Here is a 21,514-nt window from a genome sequence, read left to right on the forward strand (position 1 = left end):
CTACCAGCTCTAACACCACGTCTAACACCACCTCCACCTCTACCGCCACCACCTCTCCTACCACCACCACCATCTCCACCTCTACCACCACCGCCACCACCACCACCTCTACCACCACCACCACCATCTCCACCTCTACCAACACCACCACCTCCACCTCTACCACTACCACCACCACCACCAACTCTCCTACCACCTCTACCACCACCACCACCACCTCTCCTATCATCTCTAACACCACGTCTAACACCAACACCACCACCACCTCTCCTATCACCTCTAACACCATGTCTAACACCAACTCCACCATTACCTCTCCCACCATGTCTAACACCACCACCACCACCTCTAGCACCACGTCTAACACCACCACCTCCACCCCTACCACCACCACCACCTCTCCTACCACCTCTACCACCACCACCATCTCCACCTCTACCACCACAATCCTTCCTCTGGTCTGTATCAACGGTGGTGAGCTGCAGAGTGGAGTCTGTATCTGTCCTGATGAGTGGACCGGAGACACCTGTTCAGAGGGTACATCCGCACACTTACACTATACCTAACCCTGGATCTACCATTCAGACTCCTCCACAATACTACATTACTATACCTAACCCTGGATCTACCATTCAGACTCCTCCACAATACTACACTACTATTCCTAACCCTGGATCTACCATTCAGACTCCTCCACAATACTACACTACTATACCTAACCCTGGATCTACCATTCAGACTCCTCCACAATACTACACTACTATACCTAACCCTGGATCTACCATTCAGACTCCTCCACAATACTACACTACTATTCCTAACCCTGGATCTACCATTCAGACTCCTCCACAATACTACACTACTATACCTAACCCTGGATCTACCATTCAGCCTCCTCCACAATACTACACTACTATACCTAACCCTGGATCTACCATTCAGACTCCTCCACAATACTACATTACTATACCTAAACCGGGAACTCACATTCAGAGTAAACAGCACTACACTACTATACCTAACCCTGGATCTAGCATTCAGATTCCTCCACAATACTACACTACTATACCAAACCCTGGATCTACCATTCAGACTCCACTCCACAATACCCCACTACTATACCTAACCCTGGATCTCACATCCACAGTACACACCACTACAATACTACTCCTAACACTGGATCTCACATTCACAGTACACACCACTACACATTTATACCTAACCCTGGATCTCACATTCACAGTACACACCACACCACTACAATACTACACCTAACCCTGGATCTCATATTCACAGTACACACCACTACAATACTACACATAACCCTGCATCTCACATTCAGAGTACACACCACTACAATACTACACATAACCCTGCATCTCACATTCACAGTACACACCACTCCGCTACTATACCTAACCCTGGATTTCACATTCACAGTACACACCACTCCGCTACTATACCTAACCCTGGATCTCACATTCACAGTACACACCACTACACTACTATACCTAACCCTGGATCTCACATTCACAGTCCACACCACTATTCCTTGGATTTCACATTCAGAATGTATATTTCATGTTCAGTCATAAATTTGCTCCATGTTGAAATGTATTTTACTTCTATAGGGAATTTCTGCAATTCCACCATCATTGGTGATTTTTCCTTCCCAAGAACAACGGTTGGCTGGTCTGCTTATTCAGAAGAGTTGTGTGATGAGAATACAACCAGTGGTATGTTATTCACCACTTTTATTCACCTGAAATTACAAAAATGTATTTGTCTGTTACAGTCCTAATTAATGTTGTATTAGGTAACACAAAGCCTTGAGTTTCTTTTTGTCTTGGTTCCTCCAGCCGGTTTACCAAAAGCCTCAGCAAGATGTTTGAATGACACTGGATCTCCAATGTTTGGTCCTCCTCATGAACTGCAGTGTGAACTAACCCTCAGTGACATTCTAGGAAATGTAAGTCATTATGCATATTTTTTATTATCCTGATTTATGACCAGTCTTGATTCAGCATTCTTCATTCCAGTTACAGTCATCATTATGAGGAGTGGATCTTACAGTTTGAAGATCAGTAACAACTGGCTTTTACCTTCAGATCATGTATTCTGTTCCTTTATTCTGCTTAACAGGTGATGAGGAACATTATTTTATATTTTTTGTGTTTTACGTAAAATTGTATTTTTACATTTAGTAGACACTCTTATCCAGAGTGACCTATAGTAGTGAGTGCATACATTTTCATACTTCGAACCCACAACCCTGGCATTGCAAGTGCCATGCTCTACCAACTGAGCCACATGAACTCAGCAAAAAAAGAAACGTCCCTTTTTCAGGATCCTGTCTTCCAAAGATAATTCGTGAAAATCCAAATAATTCACAGATCTTCAATGTAAAGGTTTTAAACACTGTTTCCCATGCTTGTTCAATGAACCATAAACAATTCATGCACCTGTGGAACAAGACACTAACAACTTACAGACGGTAGGCAATTAAGGTCACAGTTATGAAAACTTAGGACACTAAAGAGGCCTTTCTACTGACTGAAAAACACCAAAAGAAAGATGCCCAGGGTCCCTGCTCATCTGCGTGAACGTGCCTTAGGCATGCTGCAAGGAAGCATGAGGACTGCAGATGTGGCCAGGGCAATAAATTGCAATGTCCGTACTGTGAGACACCTAAGACAGCGCTACAGGAGACAGGACGGACAGCTGGTCGTCCTCGCAATGGCAGACCACGTGTAACAACACCTGCACAGGATCGGTATATCCGAACATCACACCTGCGGGACAGATACAGGATGTCAACAGCAACTGCCCGAGTTACACCAGGAACGCACAATCCCTCCATCAGTGCTCAGACTGTCCACAATAGGCTGAGAGAGGCTGGACGGAGGAATTGTAGGCCTGATGTAAGGCATCACCGGCAACAACGTCGCCTAGTGGCACAAACCCACCATCGCTGGACCAGACAGGACTGGCAAAAAGTGCTTTTCACTGACGAGTCGCGGTTTTGTCTCACCAGGGGTGATGGTCGGATTCGTGTTTATCGTCGAAGGAATGAGCGTTACTGCGATGCCTGTACTCTGGAGTGGGATCGATTTGGAGGTGGAGGGTCCATCATGGTCTGGGGCGGTGTGTCACAGCATCATCGGACTGTGCTTGTTGTCATTGCAGGCAATCTCAATGCTGTGCATTACAGGGAAGACATCCTCCTCCGTCATGTGGTACCCTTCCTGCAGTCTCATCCTGACATGACCCTCCAGCATGACAATGCCACCAGCCATACTGCTCATTCTGTGCGTGATTTCCTGCAAGACAGGAATTTCAGTGTTCTGCCATGGCCAGCGAAAAGCCCGGATCTCAATCCCATTCCCCCCAGAAATGTCCGGGAACTTGCAGGTGCCTTGGTGGAAGAGTGGGGTAACATCTCACAGCAAGAACAGGCAAATCTCGTGCAGTCCATGAGGAGGAGATGCACTGCAGTACTTAATGCAGCTGGATCAGGATGTTGCTGCAACTTATACAATGTTCTGTTGAAAATCAATACTAAAATATAATAAATAAAAATCCTTGTCTCTCCCTGTTCAGATCTCCAGCAGTTCAGGTGATTTACTACAGTTAGCCTTCAGTACTCAGATCCTGACCTCCCAACCAGAGCGGCTGTCAGCTGACAACATCACCACAGCAGCTCAGATAGCTAACACACTGCTTCAGTCTGCAAATATCACAGAGGTATAACATGTTTTGAAATCAAGTCGTGAACTATGACATGTTCTGGAGAGAAACGTGAGGTTGTCACTGCAGTGATTTGAACACTTGAGGTTCATCCCCTGGTTTTGATCATGTTGCAGGACATCGCAGTGGCAGCTGTAACCACCATCAGTCAGCTGCTCAATGCCAGTGAGGAGAGTACACAGGAGAGAGACGCTGTCCAAAAGTACAGGAGTGTGTTTGTCTGTGTGTGTGTGTGAGCGTGCATGCGTGGTGGTGTGTGTTTCTGCATATATTTGAGTTTATGTGTGTACATGTGCCTCAGTGCGCGTCTGTATGGGTGCATTGTAAACTCATGTTTTTCTGTGTTTCTCTCCCAGCCTCACAGAGACCCTGGAGAAGTTTTCCCTGGACCAGCACAATAATGTGTCCTTGGTGGTTCAGCCCAACCTGGTAGTCCAGTCTGTCCAAGTACCAAGTGACACAGTAGGGATCCAGTTTACTGCTCTGACTGGTGGGTGAGACTGCTAGTGAACCTACATACTGGCATTTAAAGTGATAGTTTATATCTGTGTTGACAGACTGTGTAAAACTTCTCAATTTTCAAATGTTTCTCCTCTGATGGTCAATAAGGTTTGGTATGGATTTGATTTGTTGTACTGCAGAACTGTGGTGGCTGCTGAAGATGGCTCATATTAATGGCTGTAATGGAGCGAATGGAATAGCATAAAACACATTGATGTATTTGATACAATTCAACTTATTCTGCTTCAGCCGTTTACAATGAGCCCGTACTCCCATGAATGTGCCACCCACCTCCTGTGGTACTGAAGTAACACTATATTGTTCTGATTTAAATAGCTAAATCAAAAATAATCTCCTTCTCCAGGAAGATCTGGTAATTTTGTGGCCAACAGAATTCATCTCAACACAAATACTTCTGAACTGATAGCTGATGAAGGAGGTGCGACCGATGTCCAGATTGTCATGAAATTCACACCAGGTGAGCCAATGTTGGTATGCAAACATAGTGTATAAACTCAAGCTTCAATTTCCTTGTTCCGCATTCACCAAGAGAGCTTAACTGCTCTTTGTGGTCTCCAAACATTTACATTTAGAGTCACTATTGAGATAAGCCCTCAAGGCAAGGTCAAACTACTCATGTATATGAAGTTCTGATATGAACAACAATCACTCTTTCTCCCTCTCTCTCTCTCCCCTCTTTCTCACCCCACTCAGTTTTACGTAGTAAAAACACAAACTACTCCATTGGTTTTGTGCTCTACCAAAACGACCGGTTCTTCAGGTCCAGGGCTTTCAGAGCTTCTCCAGGAACCAGCAGAAGGGTCATCTCTGCTAACCTGGGACAAGTGTCTGGGTTACATGTTGAGATGCTCTTCAAGCCCACAGTAAGATTTATCTTGGAATCAATAAACACATCGTGGTCCAAATTCTCTGGGAAATGCATTGGGAAGTTATTCATTATCTTAGTCACATGTTTGACACCCCTGATCGAAGTTCTCCATTGATGCTATAGGGAACATATGTTGTCTTGTACATAATACAATCTATCATAATTGGTATTTATTCTTTCCCACATTTACTTAAACCTGTTAGACTTCACAATTGACTGAGAATTTAAAAAAGATGAGTACTGTGAGTACACGTCTTTTGCTGAAGGATTTACAGTGAGTTTGTGTCTGTTCTCACTTCTCAGGCTGTTCCCAACACCTCCCTCTATGACTTTGCCTGCGTGTCATGGAACTACACGTTGAAAGACTGGAGCACCTTTGGCTGCTACAAAGTCAACCACTCAGCAGACGGCCTGCGATGTTTCTGTAATCACACCACTAACTTTGCTGTGCTGATGGTGAATAGATAGCTGCCTTCATCTCCCTTTTACTGACCACACGCTGACCTATCTGGGGTTCCTAGACTTTTTTGAAACATGACCCCATTTTGGTATCTGAAGATTCTCGTGAATCTTTTTGTAGTGTCTTAGCTCTTATTACTAATGGATATAATAAGAAAGTCTCCAATACAAGGAAGTGAACTGGAGCTTCACATTTGCTAAAGCTAGTTAGTGCAAGTACAGTGCTCTGTTCTTAAAGGAGACATCAGTAATTAACAGAACATGACATACCTTCTCTTATACAGTCAGAGTTACTTCTACCAAACCACAACTGAAACATTTCCCAGAACTTGTTGTCGTTATTTTGCATCTTTTCATTTGAACTTGAACAGTTCATTTTTGTTTGTGTTTGTTTGTTTATAAGTCCAGTCTGTCTGGTGTCTTCGTTCTGGGTAGCGCCTTGGATTGTCTGGTGTCTTCGTTCTGGGTAGCGCCTTGGATTGTCTGGAGGCTCCTGCACATCCGCAGTGTGTGCTTGGTCCATAATAGTTTCTGCTATAGCAGCACCTTCATCCACACGTTCCCTTCTATCAGCCTGGGGTTTCTGTACCGTCCCACCGTTCTCTACAGTTCCCTGTGTGTCTCTCCCAGGAGCTCTCTGTGCCTGTTCTCTCTCGATTGTGCTGTTTTCCGTGGAATTGCATTTGGTCAATGTGACGCCGCCACATTATGTCTGGGCTCACTTGAACCTGGTAAGTTCTGGGTCCCGTTTGTGTGTGTACGGTCCCTCTTATCCATTTCCTCCCCCTTCTGTAATCTCGCACCATCACTTCCTGTACTGTTTGGAGATGGCGTTCCCGGCTGACATGAATCTTGAAAACTCATCACTTACAAAAGCTTGCACTTTGTCGCTTGCCAGCTGCAGAGCCGATCCGAAGCGAGTAAAAGTTGTTCTGAGACACTATAGTCTGAGCTGAGGTGGAGGAGTCAGTGCCAAACACCTCTGTTCATTTGGAATTGACATCAACTATAACCAGAAACGTGCTTTTCAAAGGGGCCGGCGTCCACATGAATTCTCTGCAATGGGCTATTCCCATAAGTGGACTGGGGCAGGGGCAGGCATGTGAAAGGTCTCCAAACATCCGCTACAGTTCTTTGCCATGTTTTCTATCTGTTGATCCAGCCTGAGCCACCAGAAGTGGCTCTCGCGAGCAGCTTCATTTTGACAATTACAACATGCCTTTCATGTAGTTGCTGTAAAAGCTGTTTGTATTTCTGGGGTATGATGACTCTCAATCCCCACATCAAACAAGGTTACATATGAAACCACGGTTATGTGAGCTATATGGTTCACTCCAATATATTGGTGTCACTCCGTGGCAGAGGGACACATCCGAGGTGAGGATTTACAGATTTTCTCCCGTGTACACCTGTCACGGATGGGGTCCGCCCCTATGTATAGACCCCATGGCCGCGACACACGTTCTCTACATACTTTTTGAGGAGCCTCTAGCACCGTAGAGAATTGTAGTGATCTATATAGCTCACATACGTAACCTTTGTTGTGTTTCACTATATTGGATCACTCCAATATATTGGTATACCCGTACCAGATTTAGTCGGTGCTAGAGAAACATGGCCAGCCAGCGGCGAAGTCCCAGCGCGGGACCACGATGCAGGGTCCGACAATGAGGAAGGGGTCCCAGCGACGCCCAGGGCCGCTGAACCAACCGCAGAGGGAGGTGCCACATTTATCCGATAGTACCTAGCAAAGGAGCAAGTGGAAGCTTAGCTGGCCGCAGCACAGTTATCAGCGAGGGGCTATGCCAGTCGGCTCTCAGTAGAGCCCAGGGTGCAGCCACACCTCGTGTTGAATGAGCCCCCACAGATCCCAGCACTGGTCTGCCAGTCAGGCGGTATACTGTCTTAATCGTGTCCACGATCCAGAGAGAGCCTCTGCTTTGATAACCCAGCCCTCAGGACTCTCTCACCATAGCAGACAAAGAGCTGGTCTGTTGTTCTCACTGACCGTGTCTGCTCCACGTAGGCAGCCAGTGCCCTCATAGGGCACAGCATGCCCGGAGGGAGGCCCAGACTCCCCCTCACTGCCGGGGGGTTGTAAGCAGTCAGGATAAAAGGGATGTTCACATGCCTGTCTGACAGAACCTTCAGGAGGAATGAAGGGTTGTGGCGGAGAGATATACTCCTCCCACCGGGGTCTATACATATGAACAGGTTTCTCACATACAGTGGGGCAAAAAAGTATTTAGTCAGCCACCAATTGTGCAAGTTCTCCCACTTAAAAAGATGAGAGCGGCCTGTAATTTTCATCATAGGTACACTTCAACTATGACAGACAAAATGAGGAAAAAAAATCCAGAAAATCACATTGTAGGATTTTTTTATTAATTTATTTGCAAATTATGGTGGAAAATAAGTATTTGGTCAATAACAAACAAGCAAGATTTCTGGCTCTCACAGACCTGTAACTTCTTCTTTAAGAGGCTCCTCTGTCCTCCACTCGTTACCTGTATTAATGGCACCTGTTTAAAGTTGTTATCAGTATTATGGCTGTCTTTGCTACAGATAAGACTCTATATTTGATTTATTCAGGGTGATTGAAGATGTTCATGAAGAGGTTAAGAGGTTAAGAGTCTTCTATGATTGAGAATTGTGTAGGAAAATTGCTTTCACTTCAGATGTGCAAAAATGTATGATTCATTTAACTTATGAAATTATTATTACCCATATATAACCTTACTGTTTTTAGTTTGGTTTATGAATTTTAAAGTTTGGTTTATAGTCAATGATTGATTTATGTTTTGTCTGTTTGCTGCGAGGGATACAATAGCATCAATGAAGACATTGTTTCAGACTTTTATCCAAACACGTTCGATTTACTGTTAAGCCATTGTTTACATACTGTGAATAGACTACTGTCAGGTCTCAGATACAGTTGATAACAGAGTAGCCTTTGCTATCAGCCGTTTATTGGCAGTGATAATGACTTCTTTCTCTCGTATAGTACAGTAGAAAAACTTTCTACCCTGATGCAGACACAATGAAACTGGAACAGCATGGATCATCTTTATAGCATGCTTATAGCAACTGACACCATGTATCCTTGTTAATGTGGTTTACTGAGTTAATTATCTTTTATAAAGTATCTTTATCACACAAGTATCTCTCCCAACTAGTGCTCCTCCAACTAATGACACTCCAACTACTGATATAATGGGGCAAAAAAGTATTTAGTCAGCCACCAATTGTGCAAGTTCTCCCACTTAAAATGATGAGAGGCCTGTATTTTTCATCATAGGTACACTTCAACTGTGACAGACAAAATGAAGAAAAAAAATCCAGAAAATCACATTGTAGGATTTTTAATGAATTTATTTGCAAATTATGGTGGAAAATAAGTATTTGGTCACCTACAAACAAGCAAGATTTCTGGCTCTCACAGACCTGTAACTTCTTCTTTAAGACGCTCCTCTATCCTCCACTCGTTACCTGTATTAATGGCACCTGTTTGAACTCAGTATAAAAGACACCTGTCCACAACCTCAAACAGTCACACTCCAAACTCCACTATGGCCAAGACCAAAGAGCTGTCGAAGGACACCAGAAACAAAATTGTAGACCTGCACCAGGCTGGGAAGACTGAATCTGCAATAGGTAAGCAGCTTGGTTTGAAGAAATCAACTGTGGGAGCAATTATTAGGAAATGGAAGACATACAAGACCACTGATAATCTCCCTCGATCTGGGGCTCCACGCAAGATATCACCCCGTGGGGTCAAAATGATCACAAGAACGGTGAGCAAAAATCCCAGACCCACACGGGGGGACCTAGTGATTGACCTGCAGAGAGCTGGGACCAAAGTATCAAAGCCTACCATCAGTAACACACTACGCCACCAGGGACTCAAATCCTGCAGTGCCAGACGTGTCCCCGTGCTTAAGCCAGTACATGTCCAGGCCCGTCTGAAGTTTGCTAGAGAGCATTTGGAGGATCCAGAAGAAGATTGGGAGAATGTCATATGAAACCAAAATAGAACTTTTTGGTAAAAACTCAACTCGTCGTGTTTGGAGGACAAAGAATGCTGAGTTGCATCCAAAGAACACCATACCTACTGTGAAGCATGGGGGTGGAAACATCATCCTTTGGGGCTGTTTTTCTGCAAAGGGACCAGGACGAGGAAATAATCAAGGAAATAATGAATGGGGCCATGTATCGTGAGATTTTGAGTGAAAACCTCCTTCCATCAGCAAGGGCATTGAAGATGAAACGTGACTGGGTCTTTCAGCATGACGATGATCCCAAACACACCGCCCGGGCAATGAAGGAGTGGCTTCGTAAGAAATTTCAAGGTCCTGGAGTGGCCTAGCCAGGCTCCAGATCTCAACCCCATAGAAAACATCACTGCTCTAGAGGAGATCTGCATGGAGGAATGGGCCAAAATACCAGCAACAGTGTGTGAAAACCTTGTGAAGACTTACAGAAAACGTTTGACCTCTGTCATTGCCAACAAAGGGTATATAACAAACTATTGAGATAAACTTTTGTTATTGACCAAATACTTATTTTCCACCATAATTTGCAAATAAATTCATTAAAAATCCTACAATGTGATTTTCTGGATTTTTTTTTCTCATTTTGTCTGACATAGTTGAAGTGTACCTATGATGAAAATTACAATTGGTGGCTGACTAAATCGTTTGTTGCCCCACTGTAGGTGTTCCTTTTGTCCAGGTGGGAAAGGGCAGTGTGGAGTGCGAATGAGATTGTGTCATCTGTGGATCTGTTGGGGCGGTATGCAAATTAGAGTTGGTCTAGGGTTTCCAGCATGATGGTGTTGATGTGAGCCATGACCAGCCTTTCAAAGCACTTCATGGCCACCGACGTGAGTGCTACGATAGCAGAGAGACACATCCGAGGTGAGGATTTACAGATTTACCCCCGTGAACAACTGTGTCACGGCTGGGGTCCGCCCCTATATATAGATCCCATGGCTGCGACACACATTCTCGTTCATTTTCTCGGGGGACGTCCGTATGGTTTGAGGTAAAAACTTTATGAAGTTCACTTGGTAAGTCACTGGTTTTCACACTGCTGTCCACCGACATGTCCTATTATTTTCCAGGAGCTGATTGAGAGGCTGGAGTACTGCTGAAAGGTTTGGGAGGAATCTTCTGTCGTAATTGATCTGTCCAGTGAAAGATCTCACTTCAGTCACATTTTGCGGCCGTGGTGCCTGTACCACTGCATTGATTTTTGTCCTGTGTTTTGGGCAATCCATTGCGGTCAATTTCATGTCGACAGAAGACAATCTTGTCTTTGAGGAACTTACACTTCTGTATGTTTGCCTGCAGTCCGTACTCTTTGTCTTCTCTGGACCTCTTCCAGGTTAGCCAGTTGCTCTTTGTCTGTGCGTCCTGTTACGATACACTGTGTTCATGGGATTCCTTGCAAACTCTGGCCAATAGTTTGTTGCCAAATGGTTGGGCCGATGCATTGCCAAAAACCAGGCAGTTATACCTTTTGTGTGTGTTTATTGTCAGGTACTGTTTGAACCTCCCTTCAACCGGTAGCTGCAGATAAGCCTTCACAGTTAACACACCCATCTTTCTTCACAATAGGAACTATGGGTGTGGCCCATTTGCTTCTGCCCACTTTCGGCAGGATTCCTGTATCCTGCAAGCGTTCCATTTCCGCTTCCACCTTTGGTCTCAGGGAGTATGGAACAAATCTGGCTATGCAGAATTTTGTGTTGCATCATCTCCCAGTACGAGTTTGGCTGTGAAGCCTTTTACTGTTGCCATCTGATCACTGAAAACGGTCGTATATTTCTTCAGAAAGTGTTCCAGTGTTTGGTCTGTGCCCTTCCTTTTAGGCTGGGATGTGTGGAGCATTTTCAAGTCACACCAGTTCAGCTTTAGTTTAGACAGCCGTTCCCTGCGAACAAATAGGGGGTCAGTTCCAGGCTCCACATACAGCTGTAACTGCTGTGTTTGCTCCCCATAATTCACTCTGTCTTGTAACCATTGTGCTCAATGTCTCTCCTGAGTAGGTCTTCAGCAACATATTTGTTTTCTTCAGCTTGATATCCTTGAAGTGTTCATTGTAGCCAGTTGTGGAAATTATAGACACTGCAGATCCTGTGTCCAGCTCCATTTTGAGTGATATGTCACCGATATTGCGCTACTGCTGAGAGAAATCACTGTCTTTAACTCCATTGTACCAATGAATTGTTCAACTGAATCACTGCCACTGTTCTCTGCTAGTGCATTCACAGGCCTTTTCACTTTCTCAGTTTTCCTGTTGTGACTGTAATTTGCTCTGCATGCTCTTTGAATGTCCTCTTTCTATTGCATTTGTGACACATTTTGTCTTTGAAACGGCAGTCCTCTGCTCTGACCATCCCTGTTGCATTTTTAGGCCACACGGGGGTGCTGTCGACTGCATGAGAACTTGTGCAGGCAAGTTTATGAGAGGAGGTCAGTCTTTATGCAACTCAATTGCATCTTTGGTCGCGGTTTCCATAGCTACAGCAATTTCAACAGCCTTTGCAAAAGTGAGATCTGATTCTGTGAGCAAACGTTTCTGAATGTGTTTCTTGTTTCTGTCCATAAACAAATCTTTCCCTTAATGTGTAATTTAGGTTCTCTCCAAACTGGCAATGCTCAGACAGTTTCTTCAACTCTGCTACCCTCCCCTCATTCTGGTGTCAGTTCTGGAAATGAAAATGTTCCGCGATCAGGAGTGGTTTAGGTGATTTTGCAATATCTCCACAATCTCTGTGAATGTTTTCTTCGAGGGCTTCAGAGAGGCAGTCAGATCTCTTAGCAAACTGTATGTTTTGGGGCCAATCAAACTCAACAGCACTGATACAATGTTGTTTGCAATGAAGTACTGTTCCAGACGTTCAATGTAAGTTGCCTCCTTTTCTTGCGTGTCATCAAACTCGATGCTATATATTCTCTTTACCTCCGGCTCTGCGGGTCTTTGATCTGCAGCCTCATGATCGTCAGCACGTCATCACTGGTTGCTGGCTGCTGCGCTACATCGTTGAAATGTTCCTCTCTTTCTACGAGCCCCGTCTGCATTCGTGATGCACAATGTAGGTAATCATCCTTGTCGCCATTGTAGTGTCTTAGCTCTTATTACTAATTGATATAATAAGAAAGACTGAATACAAGGAACTGAACTGGAGCTTCACATTTACTAAAGCTAGTTAGTACAAGTATCAATCACATTTTTTTTATAAAGCCCTTTTTACATCAGCCGATGTCACAAAGTGCTGTACAGAAACCCAGCCTAAAACCAAACAGAAGCAAATGCAGATGTAGAAGCACGGTGGCTAGGAAAAAATCTCTAGAAAGGCCAGAAACCTAGGAAGAAACCTAGAGAGGAACCAGGCTCTGAGGGGTGGCCAGTCCTCTTCTGGCTGTGCCGGGTGGAGATATTAACAGTACATGTTAATATCAGGCCAAGATGTTCAAACATTCATACATGATCAGCATGGTCAAATAATAATAATCACAGTGGTTGTGGAGGGTGCAACAGGTCAGCACCTAAGGAGTAAATGTCAGTTGGCTTTTCATAGCCGATCATTCAGACTTAGTGACAGCAGGTGCCGTAGAGAGAGAGAGTCAAAAAGCAGGTCCGGTGACCAAGTCAGGGTTCCATAGCCGCAGGCAGAACAGTTTAAACTGGAGCAGCAGCACGACCAGATGGACTATGGACAGCAAGGAGTCATCTGGCCAGGTAGTCCTGAGGCATGGTCCTAGGGCTCAAGGCCCCCAAGAGAAGAGAAAGAGAGAATTAGAGGGAGCATATTTCACCGGATAAGACAGGATAAATACTCCAGATATAACAGACTGGCCCTAGCCCCCCGACACATAAACTACTGCAGCATAAATACTGCCGGCTGAGACAGGAGGGGTTGGGAGACACTGTGGCCTCGTCCGACGATACCCCCGGACAGGGCCAAACAGGCAGGATATAACCCCATCCACTTTCCCAAAGCACAGCCCCCACACACCACTAGAGGGATATCTTCAACCACCAACTTACTACCCTGAGACAAGGCTGAGTATAGCCCACAAAGATCTCCACCACGGCACAACCCAAGGGGGGGCACCAACCCAGACATGAAGATCACGTCAGAGACTCAACCCACTCAAGTGATACACCCCTCCTAGCATGGAAGAGCACCAGTAAGCCAGTGACTCAGCCCCCATTAGAGGGTTAGAGGCAGAGAATCCCAGTGGAGAGAGGGGAACCGGCCAGGCAGAGACAGCAAGGGTGGTTTGTCGCTCCAGAGCCTTTCTGTTCACCTTCACACCCCTGGGCCAGACTACACTCAATCATAGGACCTACTGAAAAGATGAGTCTTCAATAAAGACTTAAAGGTTGAGACAGAGTGTGCGTCTCTCACATGGATAGGCACACCATTCCATAAAAATGGAGCTCTATAGGAGAAAGCCCTGCCACCAGCTGTTTGCTTAGAAATTCTAGGGACAATAAGGAGGCCTGTGTCTTATGACTGTAGCGCACGTGTTGGCATGTACGGCAGAACCAAATAGGAAAGATAGATAGGAGCAAGCCCATGTAAGGCTTAGTAGGTTAGCAGTAAAACCTTGAAATCAGGCCTAGCCTTAACAGGAAGCCAGTGTAGAGAGGCTAGCACTAGTAATATGATCACATTTTATGGTTCTAGTCAAGATTCTAGCAGCTGTGTTTAGCACTAATTGAAGTTTATTTACAAATACAACATAGAGCAACACTGCACATGACCAAGGGTGCTCCGTTCTTAAAGGGGACATCAGTAATTAGCAGAACATAACACTTTCATGTTTTGTAGTAATTAAGAGCCAATGTTTACTTTTTTATTTGGGGCTATGGCAGTCAATTGCAAAACATTTTAACAGTGTTTCTGCTTGTCTTCTTTGGTTTTAATGCAGACTGGTACACTAAATCCAGCCGTGCACAGATATGAGCTGTCAAAGGGGTACCAAGAGTTTTAATACTCAGAGGGAGATGGCTGGGTATTTATTCCCTTTGGGTCAGGAACCAAAATGTCTGCAGCATTCGGTCATATGATGAGTGGATCAGCTTTTCAATGTCACTTCCCGGCATGTCAACTAAGTCAGGATCACACTCAAACGGATTTCTCTCCAATAAGACATTTTCTCCTCTGAATCTATGGTCACTCATCTGCAGAATGTTAGAATATTTTAGTATTCCTCTTGCATGCTTGCGTTCAGTTTCCCTAATATGACAGTTGCACAGGCAGTGCGACACATTTATTTTAATTTCACAAAAAGTCAGCAAAGTCTGTTTGTTTTTTTGCCCACTATTCAATCCTATGGAATCTGTTTTCATCAGTATAGTCACGCAGCACACTGAACATCCTTTGTGCTGTTTCATGCTCGAAAATTGTAAGACAGAACAATATGTCCTTGTGAATAGCATCCCCGACATGTAGCTAACAAAAGTAAATGAATGGGCACCTTGGCCCTCACAACAAATGTCCATTTGGAATGCTGAGGAGTTTTTTAGTGGTTCAGTCAGTTTCCTATTGATTGCTAGCTATAGCATCAATTCGTAGATTTACAGTGTTATCAGAGAAAGGTATTGATGTGAGTTTTTGTGTCTCCCCACACCTTGTTTTCACCATATCGATTGTTGCGGTAATATACCTGAAATAGTGTGTGGTTTCATATCGTAGTGGGCCTAGCCATTCACCATGGGAATAGGTTGACCACATGTCCCGGATTGTGCAGGACAGTCCTCCATTTTGTACCTTTGTCCCGCAACCAAACAATCACGTCCCACATTTTATCAACACATTCAAACACCACCACCAATTTAGAAGAAAAACAGTCTTTGTCCCGTATTTCAGTCAGACATTCCAACCTGTCTTGCAGTCCCGTTGCCTGTATACCTGTGTATACCTGTATATCGTAAGGATGTGGTAGCTTACAGCCATGGTGATGTTAAAGACTTTTATCCAATCAGTGTTGAGATCTGATATTCTGCTCAGCACAAGATGAGACCTAGCCTATCATCAACCAATATTTCTCAAAACCTTTCGGACTAAATTCCAGCAAACTTGGAGAGGACATTTAGGCCTCCTAAACTACTTCAAAAATCTTCTGATGAAGAGCTAGAAAAGTAAGTAAATAGCCATATTAGACTGAAAGAGATAGGCATAGCAGTGGAAAGTAGGGTGCTGAAGGTGCAGCACCCCCTGAAAAATGTGAAAATAATAATAAATATTTTCACAACAATAGTGCATTGGGCCTTTACTAGTCTTGTATTAGTGACTTACAGTCACGTCAAACATTGCAGCCAAAACAACAGCAAAGTAGCTGCATTTGCATTTGTTTAAGTTGTTTTCTAGTGACATTTATTTGGATGAAATTTAGCCTGACAGAGAAAATGTGCTCACTAGTCAGGACACTGTTACTTAAAGGAGCTAGCCAACAACAACACAGCTAACACAATCACTTCAAACTGAAGCTGGAAAGACTGCAAATTAGCTGCACTTTGTTTTGTTTGACCTTTTACCAATTTACATTTCTTTGTATATATCCATAAAAATGGTGCCAGCTGATTCATGATTTCAGCTGGCTGAGAAACGTTGCCTCCCTGTCAAATCTACAATGTAGAAAACAAAAAGAAATGTGAGATAATATCTAGATGCTTTTTATAGTAGAGATCAAATTTATACATTGACTGGCTGGGCTGATGAGATAGTGGATTGAGATGTCAGATGGGACAGAGTAAATAGGCATTTTAACATCATAGATTTAGTCGGTGACAACTTGTGGAATAGACACCAGCTGGAATGCAGTCACCAATCAGCATTCAGGATCAGACCCACACATTGCATAAAAAAACTGAATCAATATCTTGGAAGATCACATAATTATTATTTATTATTCTACATAACAGAATCAAATATAATAGCATAATATAATGTTACTATTGCATTAAAAACACCACCTCGTGAGATTCAGGTGGTTGGTTAGCTGTATATTCCCAAAAAATGATCATGCCACTAGGCAGAATGTGCTTTGATTGAAAAAAAAATCATGAAGGCTATATAGTTTAACACCATCTGCTCTAACTTGTGCATGAAACAGTAACTCAATAAGATCTAAATGCATATTCTCATGAATCTGATTGAGATTAAACGATTGGCTATCAGACGCAGTTTGGACATTTCACTGGCAAAACATGAAGAATTATCATTCATGATTGACAGGGATGATGCATTGGCCTATTTTGAAGTTAGCTACAGGGTAGGTTGCACTGTCCCATAAATCCTCCTGTTGTCTCGCATTTTTGTATTTTAAATGTGGTCACCTTAACTGGGAATGATTCAAGTGCAGCGGTCAAGTGCGGTCTTTTCCCACGATCTAAGGGCGCTCTCTGGTTTAATTTGATGTTTTAGATTTGAATAATTTTCATTTCGATTTTTAAGGTTATCCACATCATAGTGATTTTGAGAAACAAAGACACTCATTATTTTATATATATATTTTTTTTTGCAGGATTTTGGATATTCTCCTGCAACCCCATTTTCATATCAGGTGACCCCACATGGGGTCATGACCCCTAGTGTTGGAACCGCTGACCTATGGTTTACCACAGCATATCCAGACAGATGAGAGCGAGGCCTTTATACAGTATGAGTGAGACAGGAATTTAGTGTTGAAATATATATTTTTTGTTTTTTTCTACAGTCATTCAGGAGGGATTTTAAATACGCTGAAGTGCTAAACTGGATCACCATATTGGGATGTTCCATGTCCATCATAGGGTTGATTTCAACAATAACATTCCAGATCGTGACCAGGTAAGATCCTACAGGGTTCCAGAACCAATTCAAAATATTTGGTGCATTTCAATAGTGTAAAGAAGCCCTTTGTCTGATCCAACAGGACTTGATAGGTGAAACCATTATAAAACCCACTATTAATGAACCAACACATCCATAACTACACATCTAACTTCCCTAACATAGTGTTGTCTATCACCTGTCCCCAGGAAATCACGCAAAACCAACCCAACGGTCCTCTTAGTGAGTGTCTGCATGTGTCTCCTGATCTTCACCCTCCTCTTCATGTTGGGAGTGGACAACCCTCATAAACAGCTGGGCAAACCTGAAATACAGAAGGACAACATTCTCCCCCCGTCCGACACACACACAGAGTGGGACAGAGGGCCATGTACTGCAGTGGCAGTCCTGCTGCAGTACTTCCTGTTGGGGACGTTCACCTGGAACACGCTGTACGCCACACATGTCTTCCTAATGATCAGAAACAGCCTGGCCACCAGCCCATCACACTTCACAGCCTATACCGTGGCCATCGGATGGGGTAGGACAGCATGGAGAAACATCAAGTATTTAGTCGTTTCAGAAGGCTCCTTGAACCAAAACTAATGCTAGATGATATTTTCAGGCTCTAATAAGCCTGACATAGAACTTAAAAGCAACTTGTATAGTGATGTAATGTCTTTAGAGAATGTATGTGTGGTACATATATACTATGTATATGGCTGCATGCAAATCTACCAGGCAATAACGACATCATTCTCTCCTTTAGGACTGCCTGCAGTTGTGGTGTCTCTCACCTTAGGAATTAGTTACAGAGTGGATGATCCACTGGGATACAGGCAGGAGGAATTGTGAGTCGATACTGTAGTATACTATTACTGGCCTACTTCTCTGTACTGTATTGTACTATACTATACTATGCTGTACTATATTATACTGCGCTGTTGTGTACTGTGCTGTACTGTTCTATACTATACCTTACTCTACTGTGCTATACTACCAGTATTACACCTGAGTACTGTGCTGTGCTGTACTGCAATTTACTTCCTCTTCAGTGGTTATTGTATAATAGGTTCAATTTAAATGAAAGTGGGGCAATTGCTTTATAACATTTTATAACTCATGCTGTAAAAGGTTATCCCTCTCAATGTTCGTATGCATGTTTGTAATGCATGCTAATAATTGGCCAACAGCAATATAAAAAGTTCAAACATAAGTTATTAAAATAATGTTCTATTTCATTCAAAGGTTTCTTGTTTACTTTATACCACGTTACTCAAATCACTGGTGTCCTGTTTTGTCACTGTCCCACTCTCTAACTCATTCATTTGACCTCTCAGTTGCTGGCTTGCTGCCCTCGATCCAAAGGGGAACTTTGACTTCAAGCTGCCAATGTTTTGGGGTTTCCTGGTCCCTGTGGCGTTCATGCTTATCTTCAACACAGTGGTGTTGGTATGTTTTACAGTTACAACATGCAAGGCCAACCCACATTTAACCAGGTAACATTAATTGGGGCATTTTGGAGGCACGAAGTACAAAGTTGTAGTCATTAAGATGTCTTGATTTAAATGCTTGTTAATGTTTTATTGTCTTACTTACTTAGCTTGTAATAAATAATATGTATTATTATTCTATAATTATTAATTGTCGTTAATAAGAAAATCATCAAATGTAGTGATCACCACGCTCTAACCCACTCAGTCAATGGAAGCATACTGTTCTTATACCACAGCATTACAGCAGTCTATTACAGCAATCTAAGTATGTTGGTTATGTTTCCCAGTACAAGACACACATCGATGAAGAAGAAGTTCCTCAGTAGCTTTTCTCTGGCTGTGGTGCTCGGTCTCTCCTGGATCCTGGGCTATCTGTTGCTCATTACACAGAACCAGACCATGTACACCATACTCAACATCTCCTTCTGTGTTCTCACCACCACTCAGGTAGTAAATGTATGCACTCACTACTGTAAGTCACTCTGGATAAGAGCGTCTGCTAAATGACTCAAATGTCAACTAGAAATACTAGTGTACTATTGTACCACAGAATCCAGACATTAATGAAAATTAGACACCTAGTAAACATAAATAAATTGAGCTGGTCTTTATGGAAACGCTACCTTTTGTTTTGTCATTTTGTTGGTCCTTGTGTGTTCCTGAAAATCCTTGATAATGTCTTTGTGTTTTTGCTTTCGCTCCACAGGGCTTGCAGATTTTCATTCTGTTCACCGCAAGAACATCAATTGTCAAGAAAATGATGGCAGATGCTTTGAAATCTGTCTCTAGTGTTGAGATCCCACATCACACCAAGAGATTCAGTCTATGGCGAGGCAAGCACAGTGATAACGTAGAATCATACACACAGCTGGACCCTATTCTGTCAACACATTAACTGCCACATCATTTTTTCCCTTCTGAAAAATATGTGTATTTAGCCTTAATATAGGCCATAAATAATTAGTATTTGATTGCTAACATCTCAACCAGCCTGTTCAGTTGCCCAATTATTGTTAAACTCATTTTGTAATGGATTTTACATATGCTTTTTAAATCATCTGAAAAATGGTACATTAATTAACGTCATGTCTGCTTCAGTTACTTATAATGGAAGACACGCCAAGATAAATGATGACTGATATCAAATAGGAATACAATATGATATATTTGTGTGTCAATATATGACTATTCAAATATATATACATATTAATGTTTACTGTTTATATGTTCATAATACCTGTAAAATGACATGTCCTGAAAACACTTGTGAAACAAATTGAAGATAACAGGCAGACTTTAAATACTGATATGAATATGAAAATATATTTATATTTGCACAGACAAAAAAATCCCACAACAATATTTTTCCATTGTCCATAGTAGCTAGCTTTGTCTAAATAGCATTCCTTTAATGTGCAACTCAACCGCCTGGGAGAGCATATTTTTCAAGAGTTCCTCAAATTAATAAATAACATATTAGTAATTTTGTGATACCAAAAATGATGTTTTAGAGGTCAACAACATTGTACAGTCATGTAATATCCCATTTTATGCACAATTAGTAATGACAATGTGTGATTAATCAGGTGCCTCTTAAGTGTTAATTTCCAACTTGTTACTCACAGATTGTATAAAGCATCTAATTGATTGGCTGCAAGTTCAACCTCTGTCAATATCTCATAGACCTCCATGATAAACACTGAGAAAGAATGCAGGCATGTCAGTGGGAGGTATGAAAGGCTGAGGAAGAAAGCAGGCATGTCAGAGGGAGGTATGAAAGGCTGAGGAAGAAAGCAGGCATGTCAGAGGGAGGTATGAAACACTGAGGAAGAAAGCAGGCATGTCAGAGGGAGGTATGAAAGGCTCAGGAAGAAAGCAGGCATGTCAGAGGGAGGTATGAAACACTGAGGAAGAAAGCAGGCATGTCAGAGGGAGGTATGAAAGGCTGAGGAAGAAAGCAGGCATGTCAGAGGGAGGTATGAAACACTGAGGAAGAAAGCAGGCATGTCAGAGGGAGGTATGAAACACTGAGGAAGAAAGCAGGCATGTCAGAGGGAGGTATGAAAGGCTGAGGAAGAAAGCAGGCATGTCAGAGGGAGGTATGAAAGGCTGAGGAAGAAAGCAGGCAAGTCAGAGTCGTAGCCATAAAAAAAACAGGGCAGCTTGCCATGCTGGGGGAGCGTGAGAAAGAAGTCACTCACCTGGAACATGGAAGGGCAGCGGATTAAGTTTCTGCTTTGCTCTATGTACAATGTTTTTCTTTGACCTCTCTGCCAACCCCCCACACCAACAAACCTTCACATGTGGGGGGTTGGCAGACAGCCCAGACAGCTGCACTTTTACTTGCGTTTAAGAGCAGTTGGAGGCCACGGAAGGAGAGTTGTATGGCATTGAAGCTCGTCTGGAGGTTAGCTAACACAGTGTCCAAGGAGGGGCCAGAAGTATACAGAATGGTGTCGTCTGTGTAGAGGTGGATCAGAGAATCATCAGCAGCAAGAGCAACATCATTGATGTATACAGAGAAGAGAGTCGGCCCGAGAATTGAAACCTGTGGCACACCCATAGAGACTGTCAGAGGTCCAGACAACAGGC

The 21,514-nt window shown here is 43.2% G+C and overlaps 1 protein-coding gene across 1 annotated transcript; it reads left to right on the forward strand.

Annotated features, from left to right (window-relative positions):
• Positions 1-206: 206 nt before the first annotated feature.
• LOC109890327 (adhesion G-protein coupled receptor G7-like) lies at positions 207-21,311 on the forward strand. Its single transcript, XM_031792886.1, has 15 exons — positions 207-537; positions 1,632-1,736; positions 1,860-1,969; positions 3,601-3,744; positions 3,864-3,949; positions 4,104-4,237; positions 4,613-4,726; positions 4,963-5,132; positions 5,441-5,593; positions 17,332-17,444; positions 17,636-17,967; positions 18,196-18,277; positions 18,767-18,925; positions 19,210-19,369; positions 19,629-21,311. The coding sequence occupies exons 1-15, from the start codon at positions 288-290 to the stop codon at positions 19,815-19,817; spliced, it is 2,301 nt and encodes a 766-aa protein (XP_031648746.1). The 5' UTR covers positions 207-287; the 3' UTR covers positions 19,818-21,311.
• The last annotated feature ends 203 nt before the right edge of the window (positions 21,312-21,514 follow it).

The sequence above is a fragment of the Oncorhynchus kisutch genome, linkage group LG16 (assembly GCF_002021735.2).
Source record: "Oncorhynchus kisutch isolate 150728-3 linkage group LG16, Okis_V2, whole genome shotgun sequence".
NCBI classification, from domain to species: domain Eukaryota; kingdom Metazoa; phylum Chordata; class Actinopteri; order Salmoniformes; family Salmonidae; genus Oncorhynchus; species Oncorhynchus kisutch.

What these genes read in the sequence shown, in the direction of transcription:
- LOC109890327 (XM_031792886.1), top strand. Translation starts at nt 288, where the DNA reads ATGTCTAACACCAACTCCACCATTACCTCTCCCACCATGTCTAACACC. An exon ending in TCAGTGACATTCTAGGAAAT is followed by an intron (nt 1,970 to 3,600) that starts GTAAGTCATTAT and finishes CTCCCTGTTCAG; the next exon opens with ATCTCCAGCAGTTCAGGTGA. An exon ending in ACATTCCAGATCGTGACCAG is followed by an intron (nt 17,445 to 17,635) that starts GTAAGATCCTAC and finishes ACCTGTCCCCAG; the next exon opens with GAAATCACGCAAAACCAACC.